Here is an 11,199-nt window from a genome sequence, read left to right as displayed (position 1 = left end):
TATTTCTCTCTATAAAATATCTTACAAGTGAAGAACTAAGAAAAGCTATGAAAAACTAACTGAAAAGGAATATCTAAGATAATCCCAACATAATATACTCAAGGAATAGCAAGTGGGCCATTTATAGAGGTCTGCTCTGCCTGAGCTCACAGCTGCGAGCTACACCACTCGCAATTGCGAGTTGAGAAAATACAAAGGTCTCCAAAGAGATACGCTATTGGCGTATCTGGTCAAACCGCCCTAACTCGCAGTTGCGAGTAAGGGAGCTCGCAGTTGCGAGTTGCTCGCATTGGCACTCGCAGTTGCGAGTTGAGTGCGAGTTGCTATGCCTCCTGGATCAGCTTCTGCCCAATTGCACTTTTTCATGATTTTTGGTCTTTGATTAGTGTCTTGGGGTAAATTCCTGCATAAAAGGATAGAGTAAGATATATAAAGCGTAATAAGGCATTTAACACTTATTTCTCGGCTTTTCCTTCAATAACTTGTAAAACAAGTAACAAAAAGTGCATGAAATATAACATGAAATTAACACTTCTTGGCACTTATCAAACTCTCCCCAACTTAACTCTTTGTTTGTCCTCAAACAAAAGATTGAAAATCAAACAAATTAACAGGACAAGACACAAGTACAAAAGGCTTTTGAAAATTATTTCAGATGAGTGATTTAAAAGTGAATGCGCGGGCAAGTCTAAGTTTCCAACTAATCTAAAATTCTACTACCAACATGGGATGAGTCCTAAGTAAAAAGTTCATGTCAAAAATTTCAAGACAATAATACATTTATTTACGAACCACACCTAACACACTTCTTTGAAAGTAGATAAACAATTGAAAACATATAAATGAGGGTTATGAACACACATCCGGAAATCAAGTTTACATTCCCAATCAAGTTATCTGTCCATCCAAATATCATTTCAAAAGGCATAAAAACATGGATCAAAAAGATCTTTGAGGGTTATAACTTGGCTTGGCTACAAAAGAAATGTCATATGTGGGGCCATTGAAATCAAAAAGCCTATCAAAGAGGAACATTCCTTGTATCAACCATTAAATTCCACAATCTTTCCTACCAATCATTACAACCCTTGGTGTTTACACATGAAGCACTTTGATCTTGACAACTTATTCTATTTTTGGATTTTTCTTTCTTTTTCTTTTCTCTTTTTCTTTTTCATGTACACAATGTTTTCTTTTCTTTTTCTTTTTGTATATACAACAACATGTCGTCTTGATCAAAGATAAAATTACACCATAGTACTTGACAAAAGATTTACATCTACCTTCTCTCCCCAACTTGAATCAAAATACCCTATTTGAATGTTCCTCTACTCTAAGGCAAAAGGGACAAATAAACAATGAAATTTTAGGGTTCAACAATTAAAAACATATCAGAGTCTTAAAGTGCGTCAAGAATGAACTGAATTTTGAAAAATTTAAAGGCAACTTCATCAAGCATTGTGCTTATGAATTGACAGTTCATAATTGATGACTCCGATTCATTTGGCTCAAGTGGGTTAGCAAGTACTCGCTCTTCTCACAAGGTAGGCTATTTGTGGTCAAGTATGTTTCTCTCATTAACAAAAATGTGCCTTGATCACTTCCATGCCTTCACACAATTTAAAACAATTATTGGATTTAAAATAACACAATCGAGTTAAACAATGAATTCCGGTCTCCTTGCATATGTACAAACACTTGAGGTTTCCTCACTTTTAGGCTAGAACTAAGTGGTTCAAAAATAAATATATTATTGTGAAGAACTAAATGGAATGAAATTTGCACAAAGTACTCGTTCCATATTCGAGTAAAAACCTAGAAAAACTGGAAACTTGTACCTTGGCTTTGCGCTTTAATCACAACTATGAATCATTATCAATCATCTGAGAGTTGAAAATTAAGCAAGAGTGATACGCAAGAAACTTCCACAATTTTTAAATTAAAACCAAATGAAGTACTTGAAAAATGCTAACACATTATTTTACTACAAAATAAAATTAAACACTACTAATATAAATACGAACATCACAATACTAATTAAAAACAAATGTCATCAAACATCGATATCCAAAATAATTAAACAACGTACTAATAAAACAAAATACAAAATGAGTCCATGTGCTAAAATGAAACAACAACCGAAACAAAATATTGTTCAAAGCTAACAAAAGAGAAAGCAAAATAAAAATAAGGAAGACAACAAGAATTGATTGAAAGCTTGATAAAATATCACTCAAAAAGGAATAGCTTTCAAATCTTTTCTTCCTCCTCAAGACTGCATATCATCATCTGAGCCATCATGAGTTGATGTAGCACTCGGAACTCTATCTGGATCATCTCGGTCATCATCATCACCTACACCACCAATATCCTCCTCCATGTTTGCATCCTCCTGACCTGCAAAGAAACTACCCCCTCCATAGGGACCTGGCATGCCCTCAGGCCAATTCACGTAACTCTGAAAAGCGGGAGGTGTCATAAACTGGTCCATGATCTCTGGAGGGTAGCCAGACTGCTGCTGCATCAGATACTGAGACTGCTGGAAGTACATATTTGCTCGGTTAGTGGCTTCCAGCATCTTCCAAGTGTGCATGTTGCTCTGATGTTGCCACTGAGCGTAGCTAGCAAAGTCAAAATCAGCCGTGGGCTGCTCGGAGTGTAAGGGAGGTGCCCTAGAAGATGAAGCTTGCTTACCCTTACCCTTATCCTTCTTAGATTCACCCATGATGTAACGGGTGATGAAAGTATCATTGATGGGGTTTTTGATCTCTTCATGAAAATCAGAGGGCATCCGCATGTGGGTATCTTTGATCAGACCCATGATTAAACCAGGAAAGGAGAGGCGGGTTTTTGGCTCACCATGGCCTTGAAGCACAACCAACCTTATTTGCCAAGCAATGGTTCGGGCTATGTCTACCTTGATGCCTTTGAGAATGTAATAGATTAATGGGCATACATCAACGGTGCAATCGGTCATATGGCTATTAGGTTTGACATTGTGGAGGATGAACCGAAAGATAAGTTTGGTCGGTTTAGTCATAAGCTTCTATTGGGCTATATGCTCTCTCCCCGCCTCACTTTTATCATAGCTTTCCCCCTCTAACATTATGTACCTCTTTATTTCCTCATGGGTGGCATCATCTAGAAAGTGACCCAAGTTTTGCTTCTTATGAAATTCATCAATCCCATCCTCAGCCTCAACATCTAGGTCAAAAGGATTTCCTAGGAAAGTGTTTATGGCATCACGATCAAACTTGATTTTCCGACCTCTCACAAAGGTTTCAAAAGTGAATGGGTCGGTTTGGGGATTCTCTGGAAGGGCGTTAGCATAAAATTCTCTCACCAATTCTTGGTTGATTTTGGTTATTGGGTTTAGGAGCCTAGTCCACCCTTGCTCAAGGAAAAGTTGGTGAAAGTTGCCATATGGTCCATCCGGTTTGATTTGAAATACCCTCTCAGTCCACAAGGACTGTTTGAGCAAGGCATTGTACCTATTCTGGTGGTATCTGGACCTAAATCTCTCCCTATCAAAGGACTGGTTTTGGGGTGGGGGTTGAGTTGCGGATGTTTCGCCTTGCTTATGTTTACCGGTGTTAATTCTTTTTGGTGCCATGAATGCAAAACAACCAAGAAAATGCCATACAACATAGAATATATAATTAAAACCAGTATGGAACAATATAAAACAAATGCAGGTTGAATCACAGAAACATGCAGCAAGTCCTGCTCTAACTCGTAGTTGCGAGCAGTGCCACTCGCAGTTGCAAGTTCAGTGAATACTCACTGATGCAAGTTGATTCACTCGCAGCTGCGAGTTGCCCAGAAAACTGTAGAACTCAAATTTTTTCAAAATTTGTTCAGTGCTGGCATGTCCTAACCCTAATTAAAGCCTTTGCGACCCTGGTGTTAATAATGAGATAAGCAAAATCATGTGTTAGGCTTTGAAATTCGAATTGGTCCACAAACCCTAATTTTATTGAATTATTTTTACAAAAGGGTTAACCAAAAACAGTGGATGAAAGGAAAATGAATCTGCATGATTTTTGGCTCATCTCAAACATTTGGGCATTTTTTTACAGATTTAGAATCAACAAAACAGTCATCTACCCTAGGGTTTGGATAAATATTATGAAATTAAAGAATAAAGGAAAAAGAATCAACAAACCTAGTGATGTTACACAGAAGTAGAATGTAAGTGCAGAAAAAGAAATTGCAATGGACTTGACTTGACTTGGTTTGAATGAATCTTTGAAGCTTTGAAAATTTTAGGGTTAGTGTTTCATGTTGGTTCACCAAAGTTGAGAGAAAAATTTGTGATTTGTTTGATGAGAGAGAAAGCAAAACGAAAATGATAAGGTAATTGGTGGTAATGGGTGGTTAAAGTGAGTTAATGGGATTGGATTTCGTAACTGTCAGAACTGCAGCTACTCGCAGTTGCGAGCAGCTTTACTCGCAGTTGCGAGTGAATTGGTGGTCAACCTGGTCAAAGACCAGTTTGCTCGCAGTTGCGAGTTATGACATTCCAGAATTATGCTCTCTGTTTGCTTTTGTTTTGGGGTGTTGTAATGCATGCACATGACTCTAATACCTAATATGCCTCAAAAACACAAAAAAAAAAAGACTTACAAAGTTGGGTTGCCTCCCAACTAGCGCTTGTTTAACGTCGTTAGCTCGACGCCTTTTCCGTTAGGGTGGCCAAAATGACATGGACAATACATCATCCTTTGAAACCCTACGCTTTGGTAAAAATTCCATGAACTTTAGGAACAAATGACTTAGAGTCCATAACCTCCCTAATTTTGGTTTGTTGAACAAGGTGCATATTTCATCAATTACCCGATCGATTTCTACCTTGCTCATCTTCTTCCCCCTTACTTCCATTAAATCTTCCTTGATTAGTAACCGTTCCTCTTTCTCAACCACCATTACTTCTTCAATATCAACAATTTTGGCATCTTCACTAAGTGACCTTTCTTGAGGAAGTTCTATTTCATGTGATGCACCACATTCTAATGTTGTAACTTCCTCATTTTGAACAACAACTTCTTCAACAATCTCTCCGACTCTCTCAAACATATTTGGATTATTTTCTTGTTCTTCAAGAGTGGATTGATTGTTGGCTTGGTTATCCATGATTTGTGCTTGAATCAACCCAATTTGAAGTGATAAATTCTTCAATCTTTGGTTGGTGTCTTGCATGTTTATCATGGATTGTTGCATGAAGATGTTCAAAGTATTTTCTATCACCAAATATCTCTCATCTTCATAAGAATGTTGCTGATACTGTTGATAGGATTCATACTCGGGTGGAGTATAGAAGTTGATGTAACCATGATCAGCCATGATTTTGGCTAGGTGATGATCCTAAAACGGAAACAACTAACAAGAAACTTTTCTTTGTTCATCAATAAGAGGTTAGTACAAACAACTATCAAATAAAGAAAACAATTTACGGATTATGTACGAATGCTTAAAATGATAAATCAATCGTTCTATCTATGATAACTAAACACCATTCCCCGGCAACGGCGCCATTTTGATGAAGTAGTTTTGCATCAAACAAGATAAGTATTTGTGTATCGTCTCCACAGGGAATAATGCGTTATCAAGGACATTTCAACATCAATTATCATTCCAAGTATTAAGAGTACTTGTTTGTTTGAATTGTAATTAGCTAAACTAAATTGCAAAAGTAAAAGTTTGAGATTAATAAGGATTGAAACTTGTTAGGAGTAGAGTTCCTTAACCAAGCGTCACACATAACCTGCCGATCCATACGAATTCTAGCTTTATAAACAACATTATCACAATCAATTCTAAACTATCCTTCGTGTCCAAAGCGATATAATTAACTCTAAGGTATCGTTTAAACATTCGTGTCCAAATCCCTTAAACGATAACAGAGTCGATCGGATAACTTAATCGACCGTGTCCAACCTGATTAAGTATCCGAAAGCATTAAACTCTTGATGATGGTGATTATCAAAGATTAACAAACTTGTCAAGAATGAAATAACCTAAGATAGATTGCTACTCTAGCTCTAGATTCAGGAGTTTGTGTCCAAAGCATCTTGAATCTCATTGAAAGCATTAACACAAGAATAACAACAACATTGAATATAAATTGCTAGAACCATATATTGTAAGATCAAAAGATTACATGTTTAGCAAGGATCAAGTACCTCTCATCCCAACAAAGAGTATTTAGCTACACATCATCATGGAAGCCTTGCAAGGATGGATTGAAAAGGAAGGAACCATTACACCTTGTGATGTCTCAACAAAGGAAGAAAGATCCAACTTCCAAAATCACTCTCACTCTATGAAGAACTACCCTATTTCTCTCTATAAAATATCTTACAAGTGAAGAACTAAGAAAAGCTATGAAAAACTAACTGAAAAGGAATATCTAAGATAATCCCAACATAATATATTCAAGGAATAGCAAGTGGGCCATTTATAGAGGTCTGCTCTGCCTGAGCTCGCAGCTGCGAGCTACACCACTCGCAATTGCGAGTTGAGAAAATACAAAGGTATCCAGAGAGATACACTATTGGCGTATCTGGTCAAACCGCCCTAACTCGCAGTTGCGAGTAAGGGAGCTCGCAGTTGCGAGTTGCTCGCATTGGCACTCGCAGTTGCGAGTTGAGTGCGAGTTGCTATGCCTCATGGATCAGCTTCTGCCCAATTGCACTTTTTCATGATTTTTGGTCTTTGATCAGTGTCTTGGGGTAAATTCCTGCATAAAAGGATAGAGTAAGATATATAAAGCGTAATAAGGCATTTAACACTTATTTCTCGGCTTTTCCTTCAATAACTTGTAAAACAAGTAACAAATTGTACATGAAATATAACATGAAATTAACACTTCTTGGCACTTATCAACTCCCCTCAAAAATCATTGTAGTAATTAAAAAGTTTAAACTTGTTACCAACCCTTGATTTTTTTATCCTGCTAGCATGTCCCATGGAATAATGTATTAATGTCATGCTTTTTTTCTTCTAATTTTCCAAGTATGACAAAGGTGGCCATTTATACAAAGGATGACAAAAAAACAAACATCTAAACGTTTTAAAGATGGCGACCAAGAACACAAAATTATGACATTTTCAACATTTGAAACAATAATGATAATATGTAAAACTAAAATGAATATGGTAACCCAAAAAAAAGAATATGAATGAGTTCAGATCCATACGTAAATGATGAGCCACTCATAATATAGTATAATTTAGGCAAAATACCTATTTTAGTCTGTAAGTTTGACAAAAATACTAGGTTAGTCTTCAAGTATTTTATGTTTCAAATAGATCCTTATTACGTCTTTAAGGACCTATTTGAAATTCAGAAAAATTTAAAGGACCTATTTGAAGTTTAGAAAAACTTAAATGATCTATTTAAAACTCAAAAAACTTGAAGAACTAACCCAATATTTTTGTCAAACTTAAAGTACCAAAAAAATATATTTTGCCTATAATTTAACAGTGTTACATGCCAACATTATTTAATTACTAATTAATAGTTTTTTTTAGGATTAGAAAAATAACTAAATGGAAGATCTGTTAACTAAGGAATTGCTCACATTCCTTAACTCCAATTCTCGCAAACTCTCTAACAAGCTCTTTCATACGTTCTCTTAAATTATTCTTAAACTTGAAGCTCTTCTCTTTGTCACGCTCAACAACAACATGAAAACCACCTTCCATGCATCCCTTGCATGCCTTCAGAATATCATGAGCTCGGTCGACAAAATGATTCACAACAAAGTCCTCAAAGTACTGAAACCAAAAATAACATATATGAATTGTATGGCGAAGGAAACAAAGTCCTCATACAATAAATTTTATTGTATGAGAAGGAAACAAAGTATGAGGGAATCATTGGTTTCAATTGTAATATAAATTGTTGCACTCAAGTAATGACATATATATATGGCGACTTAAAAATTTATGAAATAAAAGTTTGCAATGCAATGTTTTTTTGTTGAAAATAGAGAAATAATTTTTTATTGTATCCTAGGGACAAGGTAGTATGATACTTGGGATTTGATAAATTGGATTGCTAAGGAATTCAATATATGATTTCCTTTTTATTATCCTAAACTTGGTCATGATCATGAAAAGCTATATATGTATATGATAGATATAACCTCCTAATATAATACATGTTTGTAAGTCTAAAAGTGAATGACGGTTGAGTATTAGAGATCTAAGATTGGTTAATCTTGCCTTTTTGAGAAAGTGGCATTCGAGGTTGATTATTCCGAGGTGAGGCTTTGAGAAAAGATATAAAAAGGGTATCAGTGGGATCATCGTGGAGGATGGGTGGTGGGTTTAAGAGGTGTCTAAAACTGGTGGAAGGAGATCTCCTTATTGGGAATCTTCAGGAAGGTAGTTTACTAATTTTTAGAATAATTCATGGTTGAGTGCTACTCCTTTGAGGATTCATTTTTTCATGTCGTTTCAGGTTTCTATTAAAAAAGAAGTTAAAGTGATTGATATGATTGTGAGATAGGGATATGGGGGGTTATCTTGTTGAGTGTGGGATTGGGGGTTATCTTGTTGAATGTGGGATTGTGATTTTGGGAGAGTTGTTCCAAATTTATAGAGTCCGATCATTTCGGAAAGTGTAAACTTATCATTATATTCTCTAAGGTCAGATTATAGGTTCCTTCGTAGAAGAGTTGGTGAGGTGGATAGGAGGTCAAAAGAAATTGTGTCCCTTCATTCGAGGGTGTGAGTGTCTTGGTCTCCTCTCAAGGATAAGATTCTGACTCGTCAGAATCTCTCTTCACGGAGGATTATAATTGACCCTAGGGATATGGAGTCAGCTTGTCACCTTTTCGTCAGATATCATTTTTTATCTGGACGTATGATCTATCTTTATAATATATATCTCAAAGATACACAACAACAACCAAATGTGGTAAATATAAAAAAAATTGAACCAAAATTAGAATCAAACCTTTGGCGGGCGTCTTAACATATAGGTCATTCCCCGCAATGTACTAAGGAACACCTCCTCGTTATAACATCGGGATTCATTTGGAGCTACTCCTCTTTGACTGTCCCAATTATTTAGGGAAGGATTTGCAGTCAATACTAGACCTTGTATGGAAACCAGAACCTGTAGAGTTGTGGAAACATGTGGAATCCATGTTTCCGTCCCATAGCTTGGATGAGTGTGAAGTAGACTAAGGCATATACTATGGGGACCAACCCATGGATTATTTACACCTGATTTGAAATTGACTAGCTGCCATAAAAAAAGTCACTTTTATCATAATACAAAAAGTGTGACAACAACATAATGTAAGTATGATATAGTTTCCACAACCACTTACCGGCGGTACGATGGGATAATTACTCGGAAAGTAAAGATCTAAAACGAAAAGACCGTCATGGTAAGGAGTCCCTTCTGCTCCAATAATAACAGCCCTCAACAGATCCATCCTTGATTCATAAACTCGAACAAATATTGAATCTGATGAGGATAAAATAAAGAGTCAAAGAAACGACGAGATTAATTGAATAAATGTGAATATTACAGCCTATTTATAACAGAAATTCTAAACAAACTAACCTGGCAAACAATCCTCCAAAATCTTCCATTCTTTCTGGATGATTTTAGCCCACTTCTTTGTACGCTGATCAAGAAATAGGTTAATCTTAAACTGATATAAATAAAAGAAGACAATAAACAAATTTTTTCTTTTAAAGTATCAAGAATATAAAGTTACCGGCTTCGTCGAGGATTTTTCATGAACATAGTAATGGTCAAACGTATCACTAATAGTGTCAAATTGTTTAAAACTTTGGAATTTCCTCGTTTTTTCATCTTCGAAATTTGCATTACATGAACTGCTACTTCTACCTTCTTTATTATCACTTTTAGATTTGGTGGCAGCCGGTTTCTTGCCTGCATGTAGAAGCTTACCGACATTTGGATCGTCGACCAAGCTAGTAGACTTGGACGCTTCTACTCCAAATGAAAGATTAAAATCATGATCATTGTGTTGTGATGCAACTTGATGTGTGGCTTCAATTGTCTTCGCCTTGATATTTTTACTGACTTTTTCACCGATTATAACAAGGTCATCAGAGTCATTATCTTCGTCGTCAATGACAATCACGTCGTGTAAAATGGCCTATAAAATTAAAATACAGTTATGCTGCAAAATAACGCTCATTGATGAAATAAGAAGTATAGTTATTCCAAAAAGCAAATATTATTTTCAAATTGAAACAATCAACCATAGGCCTGTTTCAACTTATTTTCATAAACTCTACAAGATAACTCTTTTTAAGTCCATGTTAGACCTTTTTGGTAAAAAAAAACTCAATTTTTAAAATAAAATTTTCACTTTTGGAAAATGAGAATCGAAAAAAAATGTAAAAACACTTTTGGCTTTTATTACAACTGAATTTTTTTTTTCTTTCTAAAGAAGTGATTTCCATTATGACATAAAACAGTTTCTGTTTTTTTAAAAAATCTCTAAGATTAAACTCTAGATTATTATAATCCATGGAAATAGTTTATACATAAAAAGCACTTATGCTATAAGTTATAGATTGATTCCATCATCCCAACAAGACCTATGTTGCCCCTAATCCTTAAATTTAATCATCCCACCAGTCCTAAATAAAGTCTTTTTTTGGCAGTATCCTACCATTCCCTACCAATGGAAATTTTTGGCAGTCAAGGGATTCAAACCTAACACCAGTCAACTTATTGTATTTAAAACCCTAACTAAATTATAAGGACACAAAACAACTTTCTAAACATATGACACAGCAGTGGAATCACTGATAATCCAACCGAAACTAGATTTAGTGACGAGAAATAAAAGCCATGTATTGCAGTTATCTCATAATAATGAAATTTAAAGAACAGTGAAAGTAAAACGCAAAAGCAATGAAAATAGAAGCATGCATGCATACAGGTTTATGCTTTTTGAAGGGATGAATCTCAACAATGTCATCTTCATCCATTTGAAACTGTCGCTACCACCGTTCTTCTCAAAGTCTCTTGATTAGGGTTTCCATTGAAAAAACCTATAAAAACATGTATGAGGGAGGACGAAAAATTATTGAAATTTATTTCTTAATTCAATTTTTTTAAAAGATTAGGAAATTCAAAGAGTGGAATGGATATACACTTGCAATGTAAATTCAACTTTACACTATCATTCAATCAAT

The 11,199-nt window shown here is 35.5% G+C and overlaps 1 protein-coding gene across 1 annotated transcript; it reads right to left on the bottom strand.

Moving 5' to 3' along the window:
* Positions 1 to 7,490: 7,490 nt before the first annotated feature.
* LOC146914249 (putative ubiquitin-conjugating enzyme E2 38) lies at positions 7,491 to 10,992 on the bottom strand. The gene is made up of 6 exons (XM_085721028.1): positions 10,942 to 10,992; positions 9,741 to 10,148; positions 9,584 to 9,647; positions 9,345 to 9,484; positions 8,966 to 9,256; positions 7,491 to 7,779 (listed from the first exon to the last, which is right to left on the bottom strand). The coding sequence occupies exons 1-6, from the start codon at positions 10,990 to 10,992 to the stop codon at positions 7,564 to 7,566; spliced, it is 1,170 nt and encodes a 389-aa protein (XP_085577154.1). The 3' UTR covers positions 7,491 to 7,563.
* Positions 10,993 to 11,199: the final 207 nt, after the last annotated feature.

Source organism: Medicago sativa, chromosome 6 (assembly GCF_051527215.1).
Source record: "Medicago sativa cultivar Bolivia chromosome 6, Bolivia_mono, whole genome shotgun sequence".
NCBI classification, from domain to species: domain Eukaryota; kingdom Viridiplantae; phylum Streptophyta; class Magnoliopsida; order Fabales; family Fabaceae; genus Medicago; species Medicago sativa.
Note: the sequence above shows the minus strand (reverse complement) of the source record. Positions and strands in the feature narration are given on the sequence as shown.

Coding starts and splice junctions, on each gene's coding strand:
- LOC146914249 (XM_085721028.1), bottom strand. CDS start 10,992: ATGGATGAAGATGACATTGTTGAGATTCATCCCTTCAAAAAGCATAAA. Junction 9,648..9,740: donor AAAAATCCTCGACGAAGCCG/GTAACTTTATAT, acceptor TTTCTTGATCAG/CGTACAAAGAAGTGGGCTAA. Junction 9,485..9,583: donor TTTGGAGGATTGTTTGCCAG/GTTAGTTTGTTT, acceptor TATCCTCATCAG/ATTCAATATTTGTTCGAGTT.